Source organism: Patella vulgata, chromosome 6 (genome assembly GCF_932274485.2).
Source record: "Patella vulgata chromosome 6, xgPatVulg1.2, whole genome shotgun sequence".
NCBI lineage: Eukaryota > Metazoa > Mollusca > Gastropoda > Patellidae > Patella > Patella vulgata.
The window spans coordinates 23924789-23950336 of NC_065884.2; the positions used below are offsets into that span (position 1 = coordinate 23924789).

The 25548-nt window shown below is 37.4% G+C and overlaps 1 protein-coding gene across 1 annotated transcript; it reads right to left on the bottom strand.

Moving 5' to 3' along the window:
- Positions 1–250: 250 nt before the first annotated feature.
- On the bottom strand, positions 251–19708 carry LOC126824311 (neuronal acetylcholine receptor subunit alpha-2-like; the record flags this gene model as incomplete). Its single annotated transcript, XM_056101722.1, has 3 exons — positions 251–667; positions 19199–19459; positions 19571–19708. Coding segments are annotated over 3 exons (816 nt in total), but the record flags the coding sequence as incomplete, so codon positions are not given.
- Positions 19709–25548: the final 5840 nt, after the last annotated feature.

Consider the following 25548-nt stretch of genomic DNA (forward strand, 5'->3'; position numbering starts at 1 on the left):
TGTCCAGGCCCTTTCCTACACACTTCAAAGAAATATTCGTTTCCACTGAAACCATATCTGTATCTGAAACTTTCTTCCGATTCGTTGATCTTCGTCCAACTAGTCGAGTAACACAGTGTAACCATGGTGGTATCGGGTGTTCTGGACCTCTTCTGTGTACTCTTATAATTAGTACTGTCATTAAGACAGATAAGGTACTAATGACGATCAGACAAGATAGATATATGGTGATATATGGTGTATGATTCGAGGTAGTTGGTAGCATACCGCTGACAGTACTCATAAAAACAGCCAAAGACAGTAGTACTGTCAGAACATAGCTCAACTTCTCACCAGAATCAACTGGAACAGCAAACACAGCAGCATTCAAAAACGACAGGATGATAACTGGTAGGTATACATTCAGAAGTATGAAAGTTGGGCGTCGAGTCAAGGTGAGTCGGACAGTCACTCTTGATAACTGATCATTCTCTACATTTGTTTCGTTGCTTCCGCTCAGTTCTTCTATTACCCATTCACCATTTTCTCTTGTCCCATGCGTTGAAAAATTGTCCTTTAATACCAGTGTGAGTTGCTTTTGAGTAAAGTCAATAGGAAGAATTAGAATGTCACAGATTTGCTTATCAAAAGGAAAGTGTGTCATGTCCAGTGCACAAAATGTTGTAAATACGGCCGCAGGTTTCCAGGTGACGGAACCATTTTGAGTAACCAGAAACGGACTGGACTGTTTCGAAAACAAGTCTCTCTCATGAACAGAATTAATAATCATTATGTGAGGTAACCATCTGTTTTCTTTTGGAATATTTAAAATGTCTATACCTCCAAAGTTATCTGGGTTCCATTTTAAAAGCTCGTCCGTCCATTCAACCTTGAATACAACATTGGTAGTGATAGTTTGCTCCACATCATCTATTTGAAGAACGCCATCTAGAAGTAATTCTACACTGACTGTCATTATCTCTGATTGATTTAACAATGGTCTGACTGACTGACTGTAATTTGATAGAAGATACGTTTCAAGTTTCTGTGCATCCTGGTAGGTTGGTGAAGCGTTTCCGCGGAAAGTTTCGATTAAAATCAAAAGCATCGAAATAACCAACGAATTCATCATTTTCAAGATTAACCGGTTTAGGCCAATTCAAATTGAAATGATTTTACTTACGGTACAAACGACAATATCCTTGCGTCGCACAGAACTGGTGGTGGTGTGGTAACTGTGATACATAGTTTTAATTAAGCAGTACCAATAGATAAAAACCATTCAAATATGATTTATATCTATTTTGTAAATGTAGAAAAACAGCAATAATCGTGTCAACAAGAGATAAAACCATTATTGATATGTGTTGGCAAATACAATTATTATTGTTTCCACATGAAATTATTTTCAGAATAAGTCTTCTCGGTTAAATATGTGAGCTTGTTTAGAAGGTATAATTAACTTACAAATAGACAACATAAATATTTGAAGAGGAAATATGAGCCGCCGCAAATACATCGAAAATGCTGTTGTCAATAAAAAAAAATCGATTACACAGAGCTAGATGAAAGTTTGTCTAGTGTAATATAAACTGTTAAAATAACAGACTACTAACAGTAGTCCATTAAAACGTGACTACATTAATTAAAGTTACAATTTTATATTTTCTAAGAAAGTCAAAACATAATTATTTCTATGTCTTTTGCTCAATTATAGGTTGTCAACTCACTATTATACGATCATAGGTGTCATTCTCACACTTAAAATCATAACACCGGAAATAATAACACAATTCCCCCCCCCCCTGTTTTCTATTCCCCACCATGGAGTAGCTATCATCAAACGTTTGAATTTGAAGTTGAAAATGAAATTTTTGCCAATTTCTCAACTGGCAATAGTGAATAGGATTAATAGGATTATTCTTTAACAAGGTAGGACTGTTTATAGATATCTATTTTAGGGCTTTACTTTAATACATTTTAGAACTATAACTTAAAAATATGAAATTGTAACTTTAATCTGATATAGTACCCTCTTACAAGACGATGTGTAAAAAAATGTCACCGTTTTAAACAGGTTTTAAAAGTATGCTTCTATTTATTTTATTTTTTTGCTTAGCTATACATTGTATACCTGATGTGCATAATTTAACAGCAAATGACATTAAATCGCCATGCGTGAACCGTCAACTAAATCTAAATGAATAGTATCAGAATTGAGATGTGATACTCTACAACTTCATTAAACAACTGCTTGGATTGTATTAGACCTTGCTCAGAGGTAATTCCTGACTGGTTTATGAGCTAGCACGAACGGCTTTGCTGCTAGTGAGGGTATTGCTGATTTTAACGAACTTCTGTTTAAATAATACAAGTGGTCTGAAGTTGCGCTGCTTGATAAGTTTTCTTTAACAGCACCTCTTTATGTTTAAAGAAGATAAAACCCGAAGAACAGAAAGAAACAGACCCCAAAACCCCAGTAAACAAAACTCTTTGTTACTATTTTATATATTACCATATGATTCGAGTATAAATTATACTATTTTCAAATAATTAATAGACAAAAAAAAACTAAAAGAAATTCGGGACAAACACATAGTTAAATTTTATTTCAATAATTCGCCTGCGCGTAGGGGTCTTTAGTAGTGGAAGGAAACCGGAGGACCCGGAGAAAACCCACGAGGTTGGTCGGGCGACCCTACTCCCTGTCACGTAATTTAGTAAGATAGGCATTATCCAATAAGGAATGTGGCACTTTGGCATTTGGCAAAATATTATTGAAAGGGGGTCTATGGGACTGACATTTCAAATCTAGGCATCGGAACATTGGCTATTTCGTGTATTAGTTTAAAAGTTGTTAAATACTTTTAAAAATTGACAATACTTAAGTCTAGATTAATCGTTTAAGTCAGAAATGTCACATGTTTTTGACAATAATCAATAGTTTCTGTTATCCAAAAAACCATAAAACTAAGAAATTCAATCGAATTAATTTATAGATACGCATTATTTCCATTGAAGCCTGTAAGTAAATCAAATGCTAAGGTCGCGAAAGCGACATGCAAGTTCAAGGCCAACTCACTGATACATTCCAAAACGAATAATACGCAATAAACTTATTTATTTCATCTCTCTGGCCATGTGCAGACATTGCTACAATGTATGAAACTCTCCTCGTTGGTATTGTAACGGTTAGTTCAATCTGGCAACAATTTTCAGTTCCGAAGCGTTTATGCTTACTCGCCGGAATTATGCACTGCGCGGGTGCAAGCAATTTTAACTAAAATCTATTAAAACTGCATTATAAGTTACAATCGATTCTCGTGAAAAGCATAAAATTTAAAATTTCATTTTGATTTTAGTTAAAATCTATTTAAGTGATTTTAGTTAAGTTTTTATGAAACAGGACCCTGATTCTGATTTTCTAATACTCGTCCAACCAGTGGGGACACACATTAATCATGGAGGTGCCGGGTGTTTTGGACCTCGTCGGAGTACTGTCATTAACACAGATAATGTACTGATGGCGATCAGACAAGATAGATGGTCATACATGCTGTGTGATCGATGTAGTGGTTAGCATACCGCTAACAGCACTCTTAAAAACAACCAAGGACAACAGTACCGTCAGAACATAGCTCAACATCTCATCAGAATCAACTGTAGCAGCAAACACGGCAACATTCAAAAATGACAGTATAGTAACTAGAATACAAAGTATGAAAGTGGTGCGCTGAGTCTATTTGAGTCTAACTGTCACTCTTGATAAAGCATTATTGGTTCAATCTGTGTCGTGAGTGCCGCTCATTTCGTCTAGTATCCATTTAGTTGTCCGTTTCCATATAAGACTGTGCTGATTTTGAGTAAAATCAATAGTAGGAATGTTAATGTAACAGCTTTGGTTATCATGGGGAAAGTTCGTCATATCCAAGGGCATAAAATTTGTAAAACCTGATGCGGATTGGACTGTCCTGAAAACAAGTCTCTCCCATGGACATAATTGATAACCATGTTGCTAGGCAAACGCAGTATTTCTTCTGGAGTATTTGCAATATCAGCTATACCTCCAAAGTTATTTAGTTTCAATTTTTAAAGCTCGTCCGTCCATTCAATTTTGAATACAACATTGCTCCACATCATCAATTTGAAGAACACCTTCTAGCAAAAATTGTACACTGTCATTATCTCTGATTGATTTAACAATGGTCTGACCAACTGACTGTAATTTAATAGAAGATACGTTTCCAGTTTCTGGGCATCCTCATACGTTGCTGGAGCGTTCCCACCGAAAGTTTCGATTAAAATCAAAAGCACCGACGAATTCATCATTCTTAAGACAACTCGATTTAGGCGAATATAAATTGAACCGTTTTTCATTTATAGGGCAAAATAATGGTATTCAGTACTTGCAAAAACAAGCGTAGAATTGATGGTTGTTGGTAACGCCGTGATCTATATATACTAACTAGCAGGATACCCGGCTTCGCTCGGGGGTCATAACTCCGAAACCGGAAGTGGTAGACTAACGCCACCTGGCCTATGTTACTCCCCGGTCCGAGCTACCCCTATACCCCAAATTTCAGCCTCGGGGCAGACCTAGTGTAGCCGACAACCCCGAACAGACAGACTTCGCCCAGGGGTCATAACTCCGAAACCGGAAGTGGTAGACTAACGCCACCTGGCCTATGTTACTCCCCGGTCCGAGCTACCCCTATACCCCAAATTTCAGACTCGGGGCAGGTGTAGCCGCCAACCCCGAACAGACCGGCTTCGCTCGGGGTCACAACTCCGAAATCGTAAGTGGTAGACTAACGCCACCTGGCCTATGTTACTCCCCGATCCGAGCTACCTCTATACCCCAAATTTCAGACTCGGGGCAGACCTAGTGTAGCCGCCAACCCCGAACAGACCGGCTTCGCTCTGGGGTCATAACTCCGAAACCGGAAGTGGTAGACTAACGCCACCTGGCCTATGTTACTCCCCGGTTCGAGCTACCCCTATACCCCAAATTTCAGACTCGGGGCAGACCTAGTGTAGCCGCCAACCGAGCGAAGCCGGGTATCCTGCTAGTACGTAATATATAGTTTTAGTGTCAGGATATAATGTGAATGTGAAAAAACAGCAACAATCGTGTTAATAATGGTTTAATCCATTCGTAATTATTTGTTGGCAAATATGTCAAATTATTGTTCCTACAATAGACTGTGTGGGATATTTGTCATTTTCTCGGATAGATATGGAAACTTGTTTAGAAAGTAACGTGGAATTAAACATAAATATTTGAAGAAGAAACTCCAACCACGACAGACTGCGGTAATAAACGACAGTGATTGATTAATCAGGGCTTGATGAAAGTCAAAACCTGATGAGCTTTAAACTGATAAAATAATAGCCCATTAAACCTTGATCTGTAGGTAAAATTAGTGTTTTGACTGAGTTGGGTTGTTATTTCTATTAGTAATGATAATATACGACTAATTCTCGGGGTGCTTTGTTTACTTATTTTAGTTTCATATTTGACTCACCCTTTCGACAGAAGACTGCGAAATTGATTGACATTGGGTGGGACGTAAAACTTTAAACAAAGGCGGTTTGTCATCCCATAAGAGAAATCATCACATAAAATCTAATTAAATCGACAAGTTTATGATTTAACGTCTACCGTGATTGTTGGGCAGTGTTTAATTTCTGATCATACGTCGTATTTGCTTTAAATCTGTCACCATGAGTGTCAGTATATTTGCAATATTGCAAAATATCAGATAATTCCTCAAAATTTTGGAATATATAATCTGGGAAAGTTTGAACGCGATTCTTATAAAACCATGAGCAATTGGGGGCCCCAGTTAACAATTCTTTCGTATAAATTTACTCTTGTAGGCGTGAAATGAACTGCAGTAAGAAATTAGTAGGCTAACATTACAGAACGCTCTTGTCGGGGTCGGGGGGGGGGGGGGGGTGTATGTCAGCGTGGGTGCGTTATGGATTTTTACTTTGTCAGTGGGGACGGGTTACTCTTCATTGTTAGAGTTCGTTACGGGTGTGCATATTATTCATACAAATAACATCTGAAAGCCAATAATAGTAATTATCAAAAGCAACAAGCGAAGTACCTCTTAATTTTTTTTATTAGCATAAAATCAAAAACATCACGACTAAATTGATGCTTATTGTCCACTTCAATTTGATAAGGCCGGTTCTATTGAACTTTAACAGTCTACTTTACCCGTTTAGTCATTTTTATACACAGTACCTCTCAAATGTTTCGGAACAAAACTGCTCGAACGCCGCGGAATCAAACACTAAGAAATCACTAAGATTCCACAGTGATTTTCCGAAATTCGCTCGAAATCACCGTATTTGGTGGAGCCTTGTAATAACCACGGGTTTCAGGTTAATATTTTCTTTCGTGTTTTGAATTAGCCTATTTCTAATAAATTCGTCAGCTACATTTTATACGCCCACATTTTCATGATCCGCCAATAAAAATAACCCCGTTATATATTCTCAAATAGTTAGATATCGGACTAACTGTGCGGTCACTTTACCTCGTGGCTAGGTGAAAAAAAGTCGACATCAGAAAGTATTATATAATACAGGGAACTGGTACCGGTTTAACTTTTTACAGAATTAATCGGCTTCTGAAAGTTCAAACTTTTGCTCCACTGAAGGAGGTACGGTATTCGAATTCTCTTGTATTTTAAACCCGGCCTTCGCTTATTAGAGATGTCTTTAACCGACATTATCAACCTCTAGTATAATATAATACTTAAATACCAAATAGCAATGTAATCGTTTGTGGAAATGTAATTATGCGTACAAATATATGACATTAAGAATGGTGCACATAATAATCATCATTCTGTTGATACATACAATATCTTATCTAATAATTTTAATACACAAAACGATAACCCTCCAATAAGAATCCCCATACCATTCCACGGCAACATCTTCCACCAAATCAGGTTATTGAAACCTGAAGCAGATAAAGAAACCACCTTCCTGAAAGGCGCAACAACCAAAGATTTAGTAAAAGCGAATGGAAAGTTAAACCCCACTAAACCCTTCCCACCGAAAGGCTGTGTCTACAAAATTAACTGTAGTTACATTGGAGAATCCAAAAGACCTCTAGATCTCCGACCGAAAAAACATATGTCAAAAGCCCCCACCAACCAATCTGCGATGGCCGAACATTTGAATGAGAAACCATGGTGTCGAGTCGATTGGACTGAAGTAAAAACGTTGGCTGTGAACCACCACAACAAAAGCCAGTTAACACAGTTCCTCTAAAGTAATTCCCCATGCAAAACCATATTATTATAACTTCTGACATTATTCGATACCGAATTTTTTGTATATATTATGTCATTGAATATTTAACTTTCATACCACAACCCCCATCGATCAAGCTCTCTGACCTCATATCATACCACATTTCGCACGTCATCGAAACGTTTTCCAGCATGACAACGCCCGTGCCCTCGCCGCCGATGGATTGTGCCAGGCTTTTCTGAGAGTGTGGTTCCAGGTGTCAATGGCGTTCATCAATCGTCTGGTCCACTCCATGTACAGACGCTGCGCTGCTGTTATTGACACTCGCGGTGGACACACCAGATACTGATGTATAGAATGTGTACAGACTCTCAACCTTCTCGTAATGTCTTGGAATTGTGGTGAAATGTGTCAACATACTGCATGTTCACAAAAAATTGCTTTGATCCATTTAGTAAGTCGTTTTCTAGAATGATTTGATTAAAGTGCCTCTCTGATTTTTTTTTGCTGTTTATTATACTATTCAAAAAAAGTAGGGGATATTTGATTTTGGGGGCATAATACTAAAATATTCAAATGACTACGAAAAAAGTCACTATAGAACCGAACAGAAGAAACATTTCCAGGTACATGTGACGCCCAAACGCACCAATAGCTACCGCATGGAATGCAGGTGATGCTTGGGATCATCATGGGGGTCCAACCCAAGATTTGCACGACTCTGACTTTGAATGTTACAGTCATTGTGGCATTGAATTCCAGGGTGGAAACATCAGTTTAATTGTTTTAGTGACCAGAAAACAAATTTTGATATGCGTCGGCTTACCCAAAATGAAAGGTTACGTGCCCTTGGCATGCTACAGATCGGCACAACACAGGCGGTTGTGGCGCGGACGATGAATGTTTCTCAGTCTGTCATAAGCAGGCTATGGTCCAGATACCGTGATACACAATCTGTACAGGACAGACCACGCTCAGGTCGACCAAGGGCGTCAACTCAAGCCCAGGATCGATTTATCCGTACCTTGGCCTTGAGAAATCGTGTCATCACAGCAAATCAGATCAGCGCTCGTCTTCAAACAGACACTGGTGTGAGAGTGAGTGGCCAGACGATTCGGAATCGACTGCATAGGGGTCACCTTCGCGCCCGACGTCCTCGCGTGATCCCTTGTTTGAGAGATCATCACATTCAGGCAAGACGTCGTTGGTGTAGGGATCGTCAACACTGGGATAATCGACGCTGGAGCAATGTGATGTTTTCAGATGAGTCAAGGTTCACTGTTGATTTTTTGGACAGACGTAGGAGGGTGTGGCGTCGTCGAAACAAGCGCTTCCAAGACGTTAACGTCATCAGACATGATCGATTTGGGGGTGGTTCTGTTATGGTGTGGGGAGGCATCACTGTTGCTGGAAGAACGGCTTTACATGTTGTTGCAGGGCGTGTTACAGGCCAGTACTACCGGGACAACATCTTGGCAGTCCATGTTGTGCCGTTCGCACGACGTCATGGCCGCCGTTTCATCTTCCAGGATGACAACGCAAGATGTCACAGGGCCAGGATCGTTACAGGTTACCTCCAACAACAGAACATCACCACATTACCTTGGCCAGCACTGAGTCCCGACCTCTCCCCCATCGAGCATGTCTGGGACATGCTTGGACAGAGGTTACGTCAACGTCAACAACGTCCTGCCAATGTCCAAGAACTTGCTGCTGCGTTGCAACAGGAATGGGACAATCTGGACCAAAATGACCTTAGACGTCTCATTAGGAGTATGCCACGTCGGATCAATGCTTGTTTGGCAAACAGAGGAGGATTTACCCGTTACTGACTTGGTTGTGATGCTGTGGTAACTTTGCTGTTTGACCCCGGGTATCATTTTACCCTTATAATGGTCAGTCTGTGCCTTACTTAGTCTAACGATCATTTGGAATAAATCGATGAATGTGAACTTCATTTCATTTTGTCATTTGTTTCTTCGTCAGTTTCATTAGGTGACTTTAATAACACTTAAAAATCAAATATCCCCTACTTTTTTTGAATAGTATATATTTATTGTATTGGACGTTAAATCTGTAATAAACCACAACAACAGCAGAATTTTTTTATCTACTAGTGTATATGCTTGATAACGACTTGTGAAATCTTGCTGAAACGTCACAGTTACTGGTCTACAAGTAATTTAATTTTATTCCATATAAATGTGTTAAAATTGATATAACCAGTCAGACACTTAAAGGCCCAATACCACTCTTGTTGTAACTGAATAATATGTCTCAATCTTTATTCTGGTTAACAAATTGTACTATTTTACAATATTCCAATTAATTGATGATACAAATTTCATCTTAACACACCTAATTTAAAAAATTGGAAAATTCAACTAAATGATTTGAAAAGCCTGACGTAAAGCTTTTCAAATGTGACTTGGATTTAAAAATATTTTTGAACCCTCTGGACAAGTAAAATAGGATTTAATGGATAATTTACACAACAGGTAAGACATTAACACATCTAGTACTTAGAATAAGGTTATTTTTTTATTTTCTGGACTGTCAAGCCAGCAAGAGTGTTATTGTCCCTTTAAAGGAGCTAAGACTCTAACTCAATATTTTATATTCGAAATTAAAACACGAATCACAATTCAATATTGATCAGTTTCAATCAATATTGATGTTGTTATCTTTACATGAAACTATAGGATCCTAATATCCAACATTTTATAAGTACCCGAGTCGTGTGTCCTATGGTTTCGGGTGTCATTTTTGTAATGAACAAATAAAACATCCTACAACAAAATGTAGAAGCAATTAGTAAAGGCTGATCAACAAACGACAAAATAATAATTTTAAAAACGTTTAGAATGTACTAAAAACTTTTCACGAGTTTCACCGAACATAAATGATTAAAAATTACAACATGTTTTTCAAAAGTTGAATATAAATCACTTTACATAGATTCATATTACATTAATATGTACTTTTAGAACCATTTTTGTATATTTCAGACTTAAACAAAATAGAGGTATACGCCCTTTAAAATTAATTGAGACACTCAATAACACACTGTAGCCGAAATGAGTTCATATTTTATAATACATACTGAGAATAAGAATGGTGCACATAATAATCGGTAGACATGTTGACCCATACAAACATATCTTATCTAAGCCCTCTCCTACACACTCCCAAGAAATGTTCTTTTCCACTGAAACTTGATTCTGATTCTCTGAGCTTCGTCCAACTAGTCGGGTAACACAATGTAACCATGGTGGCACTGGCTGTTCTGGACCTCTTCTGTGTACTCTTAAAATTAGTACAGTCATTAAGACAGATAAGGTACTGATAACGATAAGACAAGATAGATAGATGGTGATATATGGTGTATGATTTGACGTTTTTGGTAACATATGGCTGATAGTACTCATAAAAACAGCCAAAGACAGTAGTACTGTCAGAACATAGCTCAACTTCTCACCAGAATCAACTGGAACAGCAAACACAGCAGCATTCAAAAACGACAGGATGATAACCGGTAGGTATACATTAAGAAGTATGAAAGTGGGGCGTCGAGTCAAGGTGAGCGTGACAGTCACCTTTGATAACTCATTACCGTCATTTTCTGTATCGTTAGTGCCGCTTATTCCTTGTAGTATCCATTCGCCATTTTCTCTTGCCCGTCCCATCTCAAAGTAGTCACTTATAACAGGTTTAAGTAGATTTTGAGTAAAATCAATAGGAAGAATGTTGATGAAACAGATTTGTTCATCAAAAGGAAAGTTTGTCATATCCAGGGCACAAAATGTTGTCAACACGGCGGCTGGAGTCCATGTCACAGAACCATCCTTTGAAACCTTAAACGGACTAGAGTGTCCTGAAAACAAGTCTCTGTCGTTGACAGAATCGATAATCATGATACGAGGCACCCATCGTTTCTCTTCTGGAATATTTATAATACCAATACCTCCAAAGTTATCGGGATTCCATTTCAGAAGCTCATCCGTCCATTGAACCTTAAAGACAGCATTAATAGTGATAGTTTGCCCCACATCATCAATTTTCAGAACACCCTCTAGCAAAAACTGTACACTGAATGTCATTGTATGTGATTGATTTAGCAATGGTCTGACTGACTGACTGTAATTTGAAAGAAGATATCGTTCCAGCTTCTGTACATTCTCATAGGTTGCTGAAGCGTTTCCACCGAAAGTTTTCATTAAAATCAAAAGGATCGAAATAATCAACGAATTCGTCATTTCAAAAATAACCGTTTTAGGCGAATTTATATTCAAACAATTCTTCTTGTTACCTTGCGAAAACAAGTGTAGAACTGATGGTGGTTAGTAACACTGTGATACATAACACAATATATAGTTTTAAGCATAATGAGATAAAATAACCTGTTCAAATATAATTTACATTTGATCTGTTAACGTAAACAAAGGGCAATAATCGTGTCAACAGTGGTTGGCAAATACATATGTACTATTATTGTTTCCCCAATAACTTTTAGACTATCGGTAAATTACTAATCCAAAGTAGAATAAACTGAATGGTATTTTTTTTTATTAATTTTGTTTGTTGGTCTCTTTACTAATTGTATCTTCATAATTGCATTACTGTGTTTACAGATGATCTAGAAATCTATTAGATCTGAACATTGTTATTTTGAACAAAAGCATTGCATAAAACAATCAATACATAAAACTAATGAAATTGAGAAATTTATGAATGTAATGTGACCGGTAAGAAAAGCTTAATTATTAAATATAATTTTGAAACGCTATATTATTATGTTTGAAAGCGATTTTTATCAATCTATGTTCAGCGGATGGTGACCAGTGTATTACAAATAATTTCACGCATAGTTAGATCGAACAACCTTGATTTGACCGCAAGTACTCTTTTTCCAGGTTATTGCACCCAAGTAATTATTCAGTTAGATACAGTGACGTAATATAGAAGTGAGAAGTACATGTAGAACGTTGACTTTCAGAAGAAAAAACCTTGCTATTCGCTATACTGATCCCTGGGTTAACAGCCCCCTGTTGCGATGGTTGCGATTAGTTAACTTTACTGAGCAGTCCAATATTTCATTTCATCTCATTTCCATTGTATCTATGACATATTGGCTAATTAAAACACGATGGGATAGAGTTTTTCTAATATTCTATAGCAGGGGCTAAAACTCTAGAATGGAAGGTTTCGTGCGTACCAATGTGAAGCTCGTCCAAGAACTTTTGATCTTCAACACATAGTTTAATTTTCATCTCATGAATCGGACAAAACTTGTCGCCTCTAGGAGGTCCACAAACTTCATTCATATACTGAGCGCCATGGAAAACGCATCACTTAGTTTTTCGTATAACAAAATGATCCTGTAAACATATCTTATTTATTTTGCTTCTTATTGTGAACAATATTCAAATGGGAACACATGAATAACAACACAGTTGTACACTTATGGATGTTTAATCTGTAATCAAGGGTACAAAGTCAGAGGGGTCAAAACCAAAAGTACGACACAGATGTCAGTAGCGTGTGTGTCCTCCACGGGCCATCATCACGGTAGGCTACAGCATTTACGCGACCCCTGCAAATGTTTAGGGCGGTCCGGTGATGAAATGTGAAGCCTCCCCACACCATTACACTTCCCCCACCCCATCGATTCGTTTCGAAGACGCAGCAGTCTGCAAGACGTTCCCCAAGACGTCTCCACACACGTTGACGGCCATCAGCGTGATAAAGATGAAAGCCACTCTCATCACTGAAGAGCACACTTTGCCAGTCTACTCTTCTCCATGTCTGGTGTCCTTGGGCCCATATCAAACGCCGCTGACGGTGATGATCCCTGGGGATAGCTCCAACATAAGGTCGTCGTGCACGGAGTCCTACTTCTCTTAGACGACGTCTTACGGTGTTGGCAATTACTGGTTCTTGTCTTCCGACGACTGCTGCACCTGTTCGAGTCGCTGGGCGGAATCTGTCATGCAGATGAGTAACCCGGATGTAGCGGTCTTGAGCCTGGGTTGTAATGCGTTGTGGACCAGGACGTTGACGGTCACGTGTTGATCCAGTAACTCGAACACGTTCCACCAACCTTACAATAGTGGACTGATGACAATTGAAGAGTCTGGTAATAGCACGTGTAGACATGCCAGCCCTGGACATTCCCATGGCTTCATCCCGTTGATTTTTAGTAAGTCTCTGCATCTCTAGCTCGATTCCTTCACACATCCAACAACAAATTACGACAGATTGACGTTTCACAGTTCATGTACTGCACATTAAGTTGAAAAGATGCTTTTAAAGGGCTCACACACAATGCTGCACGTGAATATTGGGTTTTTCATGTGCATCTCGTGCAATTTTTTTTTTTTTTGTGCACACGAGCCGATATTTTTTGCGTTTGGGAGCATTGTGTGAAACAATAGTTCATAGTATTGCATAATATTATACATACAAGAGAGAGAGAAATGGGGTTTAACGTCCACTCGACACAACTAGGTCATTTCGGGACTAACATATGGTTTAATTTTATTTCAATAATTCGCTTGCGCATAGGGGTCTTTAGCAGTGGGAGGAAACCGGAGGACCCGGAGAAACCCCACGAGGTTGGATATTATACATACAAAACCACCTAGAAATAAAATATTTGGGAAAAAAAAGTGATGCGTTTTCCATGGCGCTCAGTATATTTCACATTTTGCGTAAAATACATTTGGCATAACTCCAGAACGGAAGGTCCGATGCGAACCAAACTTGAACTCACCGAAGAACTAGTGATGCTTAAAACACTCGTTATAAGTTTCATCGAAATCGGATAAAAAATTGTTACACCCTTGGTATTACATACGTTTACACTATCTGTGTAAAGGGGAGTGTCCATTTGACGGGAAGTTTCGGTCCGATTTTCAGGAAATGAAATGAAATGAAATGGGGTTTAACGTCCTACTGTTCTGCTCCTATGCTGGGCTAATGAAGACGGGCATACGCCATACAGTTTGCTATGAGGGAAATATTGCCCGGGCAGCGGCACTATCGCCTACTCTTATATCGAATTTCAACTGCCAAGGGATCTTTTACGTGCATTCCAATGTGTACACGGAACCTCGGTTTTTCGTTGATCGTAAGGAAAGTATGTCATATCAAGTTCACAAAAAGTTGTCAACACGGTAGCAGGTCTCCATTCTGCAGAACCATCATTAGCAACCTGATACGGATGGGACTGTCCTGTAAAGATGTCTCTGCCACCAACAGACTCGTGAACCATAATGCGAGGCAACCATTGCTTTGTTTCTGGGATGTTCAGTACGAGTATATCCCCGAATTCATCTGAATTTCATTTTAAAAGCTCGTCCTACCATTTAAACGAGAAGACAGCATTAATAGTGACAGTTTGTTCTACGTCATCAACTTTAAGAACACCGTCTAATGAAAACTGAACACTGACTGTCATTGTTTCTGATTGATTTAGCAATGGTCTGATCGACTGGCTGTAATTTCTTAACAGATGCGTTTCTAGATTCCGGGCATCCTGAAATGTAGCTGAAGCGTTTCCGCCTACATTCTCGAACAAAATCCAAAACGATGAAATTAACATTGAATTTTTCATTTTCTTCAATTCTGTAAGAAATTACATGTGGTTTTATGTCATAAACTTAAAACTATTTCCAGTGCTGCGATTTAAGATGAGCGCCAAAGATCTAAACGATAGCACATGGAGCAGGTCCGTAGTTAACGAAATCAAACACAGAGCTATCAGAGCCTACGCTTATATCGAATTCCAACTGCCAAGGGATCTTTTACGTGCATTCCAATGTATACACGGGACTTGGTTTTTCGTCTCATCCGAAGGACTAGACAGCTGTCCTTGTCAGGCCCTCCGTCCTGCGATTTTCAGGAAATATTCTGACTCAACCATAATTATGGTGTAACGGTGATATATTTGAACGATTTAGAAAATAGGATAAAAGTTGCTACCTCTAGAGGATCCTCAAGCTAAAAACGTGATTTTTCAATCAGGGTGCATAATCCAGAATGTTACGGTCCGATAAGCGCAAATTTGGAAATACATTGTGACCTCTAGATGGTCCACGACAGAGAGACCTTCGGTTGAACGGATTTCCGTACTCTAGTCGAACTATCTGCATGCGAATGACATTTAGTTCAATCCACGGTCGAGATAGTTCAAAGATTGCTGAAAAGACTGACACGTACGTGTGTAGATTTGTCTTAAAAATATCATAAAATTGCCAATTGCCAATGCGTTATTTACACCATGGATCGTATTTCAGGGTTCATGCTAACACCCGGAAGTTTAAGAATATGTATAGGCCCACGACCAAAAATGAAATGATTTATGTTACCAGATGGAGTCAGTTTTGTAAGAAAATGTTTTAAAAGCATTTCTTCATCCCCATCGTCGAAATATAGTTCTAAAAATGAGTAAATAGCAGAAAATATAGCAGGCGAAAAATCTGACATGGGCGCCGCCATATTGAATAGCCAATGGTCCGGGCCATTTGTGTTCTGGTGCTGGTTCAGGCTGTAGTTGCGACCACAGTTTATATCCGAAGGTCGCCCTGGGTATTATATGCTTTTACACTATTTGCGTAAAGGGGGGCGGCCATTTGAACTTTGAATTTGAACTTAGCCGTAACGGTGTAAGGCCGAGGTTTTTCTGTCGAGGGTTTTTTCTGAAGTCTTTCTTCCCCAGCATAACCGAAGTCGAGGATTTTATCTTGCTTATAAACCGTCTATGTTTACATGTACGCAAGATGAGAATATCCCAGAATTCCCAGAAGAAAAACCTTATATCATGTTTTCTTATGGAAAAAAAACCTACCCTGGAAGAATAACCTGTTACAGGTTTAAAGAAAAACTTTCAGAAGAATAACCCCAATTTTCCCTGTATATATCCAAAACCTCCCCGACTTTCAGACCGCAAATTATTCCGGGCATAGAATATACCCCAAATATCAAAGAGATTTACCGTTACAGGTTTATAAAATGAATGAAAATTGTGACATCTAGACTTGATTTTTCGTACATTCAGGGGGCCATAATCCAAGAAGTTACGGTCCGATATGCGCCAATATCGACAGGAAACTTCAATGCTGAGTAATTTTACTAGCCAGAAATCGCTCAGAAAGCGTCTCTGACGACCTAAACCCCCGCCCCCAATCAAGAATCGCTTCTGCCGGCCCTGCATTCCAACGGGCTCGTATGTAATATGGTCCCAAGCTCGTAGTAAATTTAAGAACGCTGTAGTCATACAAAGGAAACTTTATTATGAATTGATAATAACCAAAAAATTATTGAAACGCGTAGTTATTAAACAACTAATCAATTTTCAACATGCGCTAATAGCACGGTACATATAATAATGATTATACGTGCTAACGCATACAAAGATATCTTATCTAGATACACACTGTTAGAAATAAATGTTAATTTACCGTAAGAATGTGGTAAAATATTTACGTAGTTGTATGTTATTTTACAAATGTATGTTTTATTACACCAAACAGGAGTGATAGTACAAATAGTCGTAAAAAAACATATTATACAGGTGATTTTACCGTGAAATAATTTATTTTTACATACGTAACGTCAAAATACAGTAATGTTCAGTGTATTCAAACTATAGGAAGATGTACCGTAGCCCAAATTGGTTGTCGTAAAATGTTGAAATCACAGAAATGTTTTATTCAATAGTAATGAAAGCAAACCTTAAAATATTTTTGTTAATATTTCTCAACACACAACCAATTAACAGTGACCGTTGAAGTCCACAACCAAATAGCAAATGATGTTACGACAACCACCAGGTAAACTGTCAGAAATGTATGTTAAATTACAGTAGTTCAAGGGTTTTTTGTACCTCAATTATCGGTATATTTTACAACATATACTACTTTTACCAAGTCTAATGTATTTTTACCGAGTTTCAAGTATGTTTATCGAGTTTCATGTCTTTTTGACAATAAGTGGCGATGGTATCAAAGACATATTCAAAATCCTGTAAAAATACATATAATGTAATAAAATTGAACTGAAAGTAACGCAGCAAGCGTGTTACTTTACAGATTTTACGTTTGTTCACTTTATTATGTAATTTACTTTTAGGTAAGAAATATAAGTAAAATTACAGCATTTAAAGAATTTGTTTTTACCTTAAAATATTGAACGGAAAATAATATAGCCAGCATGTCATTTTACAGACTTACGTTTATTCACGTTATTTTGTAAATTTACTTATTCGGTAAATTTACTTATTCGGTAAATTTACTTATTTCAGTAAATTTACTTATTCGGTAAATTTACTATCTCTTATCGTATTTTAGTATTCCATAGAAACGAAACATTCCTAATAATTATCTTCTTATGGTATTCATTTCGATTTATTAACCATAATATGGACAATCACATCTTGTAAATTTAGTATATTGCATATCATGTATATCTAGTTTCCATTATTTATAAGATCTATAAAGTGTATTGATATTTAGCGTACGTTAATCAGTTTGTAAGTATTTTCTTAAATGCATAAAAAAAAAAAAATGTTTTGACTTTCTGGCCGTAGGTTGTATTATCTCGTTTTCAAGTTCACTTGAAGACGGTAAATTAAACCGATTGTCCAGTGTTAGTTGAGCCGGACTGTCTGTAAAGCAGGGTTATAATGCCTGCAAATAGATAGTACCGCGAGCCATGCTCTCGTCTACCAAACAGGATTATCGATATTCAATATATAGTTGAAGTGATATTAATACGAAATATTTTACACCGGGGCTATTGCCAATATTAGTATTTTTAACAAAAGTGTAAATTAACAGTGTGATGTATTTTTACAAGAAATGTAAATTAACATTGTGATGTATTTTTACAAGAAATCTAAATTAACAGATATGTCCTTCTACAGTAAATTGTTAAATAACTAAAGGTGTAATTTTACCTATGATTTAGGGGCAACTTTTGCTGCCCGTAATTTTAGGGTAAAATAACCAAAATATTTTTAACAGTGCAGGAATATGTTTTAAATATTATTGAGATACTTTATATTTTAACATATCATACTGTATGATTATATAGTGAGAATAAGAATGATATACATAGTAATCGTTCACATGTCGTCGCATTTTGTATCTAGATACTGAACATATGTTTGAAATATTATTGGAATACTTGTCATATTGCACCCGATTAGATTTTATTACATACTTCGAGAAGGTATTTGTTGAGTAATAAAACCTTCTAGTAGTTTATCGAGGGCTGGCCGTCCTTACCGCACGGTACAAATAAAACCTTCTAGTAGTTTATCGAGGTTGGGGTGCTTCCGGAGTCCAAAATGGCCGCTTTATATAAATGAGAATTTTGGGGATAACTAACCCGAACCCTAACCCTTTTTAAAAGACTGAACTTGGGTCTAATTTAGTTTTTACTTCTCTTAAAAGGGTTAGGGTTCGGGTTAGTATTCCCCTAAATACTCATTTGTATAAAGCGGCCATTTTGGTATGAGTTCTGGCTTGTTCTGGAATTTGTTGCTTCTAGTGGTGATAATATTTGTACCGTGCGGTAAGGACGGCCAGCCCTTGATAAACTACTAGAAGGTTTTATTACTCAACAAATACCTTCTCGAAGTATGTAATAAAATCTAATCGGGTGCATATTGAACTAACGTAATCCAATGTCATTGAAATGTGTTAGATCATATTTGATAATTAATGGTGAGAATAAATACGGTGCACATAATAATTGTGATACATGTTGACACATATAACGATATCGTATCTAGTCCCTCACCTACACATTTCCAAGAAATGTTATTTTCCACAGGAACCGTATCTGAAACTTGATTCTGCTTCACAGATCTTCGTTCAACCAGTCGGGTAACACAATATAAACATGATGGTACAGGATGTTCTGGGCCTCTTCTGTGTACTCTTATAATTAGTACTGTCATTAAGACAGATAAGGTACTGATAACGATCAGACAAGATAGATAGATGGTGATATATGGTGTATGATTTGACGTTGTTGGTAACATATGGCTGATAGTACTCATAAAAACAGCCAAAGACAGAAGTACTGTGAGAACATAGCTCAACTTCTCACCAGAATCAACTGGAACAGCAAACACAGCAGCATTCAAAAACGACAAGATGATAACTGGTATGTATACATTCAGAAGTATGAAAGTGGGGCGTCGAGCCAAGGTGAGCGTGACAGCCACCCTTGATAACTTATTATCGTCATTTTTTATATCGTTGGTGCCGATGATTTCTTTTAATAACCATGCCCCATTTTCTCGTACTCGGTGTATTGGTGAGTTATTGTCTATAATAAATTTGAGTTGTCCTTGATTGAAATCAATTGGGGAAATGTGGATTTTACAGATTTGTTGATCGTAAGGAAAGTATGTCATATCAAGTTCACAAAAAGTTGTCAACACGGTAGCAGGTCTCCATTCTGCAGAACCATCATTAGCAACCTGATACGGATGGGACTGTCCTGTAAAGATGTCTCTGCCACCAACAGACTCGTGAACCATAATGCGAGGCAACCATCGCTTTGTTTCTGGGATGTTCAGTACGAGTATATCCCCGAATTCATCTGAATTCCATTTTAAAAGCTCGTCCCGCCATTTAAACGAGAAGACAGCATTAATAGTGACAGTTTGTTCTACGTCATCAACTTTAAGAACACCGTCTAATGAAAACTGAACACTGACTGTCATTGTTTCTGATTGATTTAGCAATGGTCTGATCGACTGGCTGTAATTTCTTAACAGATGCGTTTCTAGATTCCGGGCATCCTGAAATGTAGCTGAAGCGTTTCCGCCTACAATCTGGAACAAAATCCAAAACGATGAAATTAACATTGAATATTTCATTTTCTTCAATTCTGTAAGAAATTACATGTGGTTTTATGTCATAAACATAAAACTATTTCCAGTGCTGCGATTTAAGATGAGCGCCAAAAATCTAAACGATAGCACATGGAGCAGGTCCGTAGTTAACGAAATCAAACACAGAGCTAATAGAAACGCTGTATAATGTTGCACACTATATTTACTACGTGACATTATATATTACGGAATCAGTAAAGATAACATAATTTATAGGAAAATATTAAATATTCCAATTAAAGGAAACGTGACATTTTACAACACATTTTAATTTTCATACCCCGTATATTCAATTATGCACACTTAAAATAACCCTTCGTCGGTGAAAAGCAAACACAAATAATTGATACTGTATGTGTACTAAAGTTTGCGGAGAAACAGAAGATCACAAAGTCCATAAAATCAAGTCGAGATGATAGAAAATAAGGTTTCTAAATGGGAAAGCGGCAAATAATTATGTCAGATATTGACGTGGCGTCTGTCACAACAATAAAATCATATCTATATAGAGACAAGTGAAGCACATGATTTATTTATGCTTTTGAATGGTTGGTACAAAGTAATTCGTATATTTTTGATAAGCCCTGATATCAATGTGGTATTACATTTTCGTCGTCTCAGTAAGGCCACACCTTTCTTTACGAACTCTACAGAGTCGGCACATGTCTTGAGCTCGATCAACCCGGCAGTGGCGGAGGTCTTTAACGGGAGAATTGTTTGAATTATTGTCCGCGGTATCCCTGGTTGGTCTTGACATGTTTTTGAAAAAGACGGACAAACTCTCGCCGAAATAAATCCTTCAAGTAATTTGTATTCCATATAATCTGTTATTGTTTTCGAAAACTCAGTAAATTCTCGTAGTAGGCAGGATAAGTGTTTGTAGGGTCATTTGTTACCATCCGCATCGGGAAAGTGATGGAGGATAAAATAAAAAAAATCTTAGACAGTTAATAAAGGATATCATCCCGGTGTTAGGGGACGATCAAACTATTTCACAAGCAATTGTGTGATACAATACTGAGACGCAATGCAAACGCCCAATTTTATAAATAGATGATTGTAAATCGAGTTTGAGTTATGCACACTTCTTGAATTCGGAATGTAACAGCACGACGTTAACACGCAAGAATTATATACCAGAGCCGTAACCTGAAAGTTTGGACGCCATCAAACTACCAATCGGAGACGGCCGATAGTTTACGCAGGTAATCTGCGTACCTCAACAAGACCATCCCATTACCCAGCAACACCGCCAGCTTCCAGCACTGTTGCTACTGTGAGGTTGTTGTTGATTTCCTGTGTTGCATAATGCCCACAATCATTCCAAAAATTATAAATCCGCTGCATTATTTCGTCAGCACTTTCAGTCAAATCAGTTGTGCATTTTTATATCGCCTTAGTCTGTTTAATCCCACAGTTGTATGAATTCATTATGGAATCTTAGAAACGATAATCATATCATATCAGAATATACAGAAGCAAAGTTAGTGCCTATACAAATGTCAATTACTGGAGCATACTACCGCGCCTTTAATTTTCTTTCAGCATGCATGTTAAAAGCATTTCAGAATGCAAACGACCATCAGATACTTTCTGAAAATTTAACATGTTAAATAAAGATTAATTCGTAATGGGCAGTGCTTTGGTTGCTAAATATAGAAGTCGTTTATTGAAAATTGACCTCCGTTTTTCGGAGAAAGCAAGTGACTATGAAAATGTTCTGTCCCTCTCTGTCACAGTTTTGGGACACAATAAGGCCGCTTCTAATTGAGCTAAAATGTTTTAACTTAGTGTAAGTATTATTTGGCGAATGACTTGACTAAGATTGGTGGTGAGCAATTTCTAATGAAGTGCAAGTGAAACAAAGCGCATAGTTTCATTACATCTATAACCAGACTAATTGTCTGCTTATGCTAAGTAGAGAATTCAATGTGGAACATGGAATAACCCTCTTTCTCATTGAGGTTGAATGTTCAAACGTAGTTTGAGTGTTAATTATGTGAATGCTTTGACGCGGTTAGATGATGAGCATTTTCCACTAAGACAAGCGGTGACAAACAATTTGATTGGTTAAGACTTTGGAACCCGATAATTTTGATTTTAATGGTGTGGGCGTATAGATTTATTACATCAATACCTTGACTACATTAGATAATTGGAATTTTATATTTAGACTTAGTAGCTTTAACCGATTTGATTGGTCGAGACAATAACTCTGCTTTTAATTGGGATGAAATGTTCAAGCTTTGTGTAGAAGGTGAATGTCCTGACCCGAGTTCGATGATTAACATTTTCCGCTAATGCTAAGCACGGACAAGCAATTTCATTGGCTAATGCTTTAGAAACTGTAACTTTGATACTAATTAAGGGAGTTTGGTAAAACATTAAAACAATTACAAGCGTATAGATACGCAGTTTGGTTGCTCGATGCTTTTCAAAAAGACAAATGCTTTCACAGCCAACAACTAAATTCGTCGTGCATGATATTCTATGGGACAAAAAAAAATATTGGACAATAATGCTTAAAACAATTTTATTGAAACAAATATTATTTATACAAACATGATCAGAGCAAAGCATAATATAATTCTCTGATATAAAAAGTAAATATAACCTTTTAATACAACTTATATGGACATAAAATAAACAAAAAATAATTGAGTTGATGATATTTATTGTCAGGTGCAGTCTTTATGGGTTAATATTTTCTGTGTATGTATAAAGGAAAATAAATATCACATGCATGTGTAAATATGCATTCCCCTTCCCGTGGTGAAGTCAATCGTTAAGGAGTAAAGCAGATATCCTAAAGTAATCTATCTTTATTAAAATTAAAGAAAACAAACAATATATAATAATATAACTTTTCGTTTTCGGATTTTTCAAAATTGAGTAGTTTATAATCTTCAGTGATATTTCATATACGGAAAGATTAATTAAAAGAGGATACATTGGGGACAAATTTGCCGTGCCATGCTTAGTATAAATAATATTTGTTCTTTAAATAGGTAAAACAAAAACAGACGAACGGGAAACCTTCTGTTCTAATTTACCAGTTTTCAAGATCAGTAGACGTGGACATGTTAATCAATTCCTTTAGTTCAATTCCTTTATATTTAATAATCAGAAATGTCATGTTTAGCATCAACGTCATTGGCCAGAATACAGGTACAGGCGACTGCTATTCGTTCAATCTTTTTATGATAGATATTATGTCGCTTGGTTTTTCTTAACACTCGTCGGTAGTAATAAACTGGTCGACATTTCCCATCCGTATTAATACAATTGTTGCAGTTGCAGACGACTTCCAGTAGTGTAGACGGAATTCTCATTTTATCATAATTCAGAACCATGAAGCTTGGACAGACGGACTTTGTAAAGACTTGATCTAGACGATTGTCCAATAACGACGCTCTGTTTTTACTAGATGGGCATGTTCCATTTCCTGCAAATTGGTGGATGAAAACGTTCTTATCACGATGATGTACCTCCATTTCGCGGCTAACAGCTCGCAAATTTCTCATCAAATAAAATGTTTCATCCATATCGATTTGGTTTCTGTTACCTTGGAACCAACCAGGATAAACAGAGCCAGTGGTTTCAATGCCGACTGTATCACCAACTGTTACCACCCATAACATAATCTTTAAAAGAATAAAATAGTTTCATAACAACATAATTTGTGCTTTTCGTACGTTGAAAGTAATAAAAACATAACGTAGTATGTTATCCATATTAAGATGAATACCTAAAGATAGATTTCTATTCAAATATCAAAGCTATATTGACCATTTTATTTAAAATCACATATTTTATAAAATATATATCATTTAAAGTAGATAAGTCTTTAACTCAATATCATCCAAAACCTTCGACATTGAAAACACGAATTATTTGTCAATTGTAATCAACATTGGTGTTTTGATCTTACCGGGAAAAGATGGGCTTCTGATATCCAATATTTAAGACAAAATAAACATTTTACGATTGGTACACGAATCGTGTACCATAATGTGTTTCAGCGCAATTTGTTTCAAGCGACTCGAAAAACGAGGTTAGACATATTCCACAAGTCATGTCAAACGGTGACCCCATATTCTTATCTGGAGAGCATGTGCAATAAATACTATCGGTGTAGACTGGAATAACCAGACGCAGAGATTGCCATTCGATTGAGACTTGTGGCGTATTTCGCCGAACATAACTTCTTTGAAATTAGAGTAAAAACGGAAACGATTGAATGTAAATCAGTTTATTTACATTCATATTACATTCATCTGCTCCGAACTGGGCTAATGAAGACGGGCATACGCCATACTGTGTGCTATGAGGGAAATTTTGCCTCGACAGCGGCACTACGACCTACTCTTATATCAAATTCCAACTGTAAAGGGATCTTTTACGTGCACGCCAATGTGTACACGGGACCTCGGTTTTTGTCCCATCCGAACGACTAGACAGCTGTCCTACGTCACTGATAAGGTGGAACCATGCAGATAAATCAACAAGGGTTGTCGCATATTTTTTTCATTTGTCAGTAATCTATACTAATATTTGTGACTGTCTGTTTGTCTGTCTGTCTGTTCGGGGTTGGCGGCTACACTAGGTCTGCCCCGAGTCTGAAATTTGGGGTATAGGGGTAGTTCGGACCGGGGAGTAACATAGGCCAGGTGGCGTTAATCTACCACTTCCGGTTTCCGGGTTATGACCCCCGAGCGAAGCCGGGCATTCTTCTAGTGAAAACATAAAATCTGATTACGAGTAACACCACAATTAATATAAGTAATTATCAGAATTCATTAGAATTTGTTTCGATTGTTTGTCTCATGACCTTAAAAACTGTGTATACATTTATATACATGTAAGTTTAGCCTCTAGCGCGTCCACAAGATTTCTCAAGTGATCAAGGGTCATAATCGCGGCAGTAAATATTGGACATTTTTGAAAATCAATAGGATTCTTCATCTCACGATCTTAAACACTGTGTCAATCGGATATTAACTTTAGCGTCTAGTTCGTCGTAGACGCCGGACCGATGGACCGGCCGGGTCGACGGCAATATACGACCACATTTCAATATGGACGTATAAAAATGACAACTTCGGTGATTTAGGACATTTCTCATTGTTGCAGAACGTTTGAAATACATCGCTAAGTCACGCCCAATAAACCGAAAACATCGGAACAATCCGACAAACAGTTCCCGAGATATGAGCAAAATGGAAATGGAAAAATAATAATCCGAAAAAAAACAATTTTGTTTCACACACTGCACTAGTGTGAAACCAAAATTTTGTGAATGGTTCATCGTGTTCGCTATGCTTTTCTGTCTAATGTGGCAGTTATGTAACGTTTCGGCACTAATCTAATCAAGTTTCCCTTCA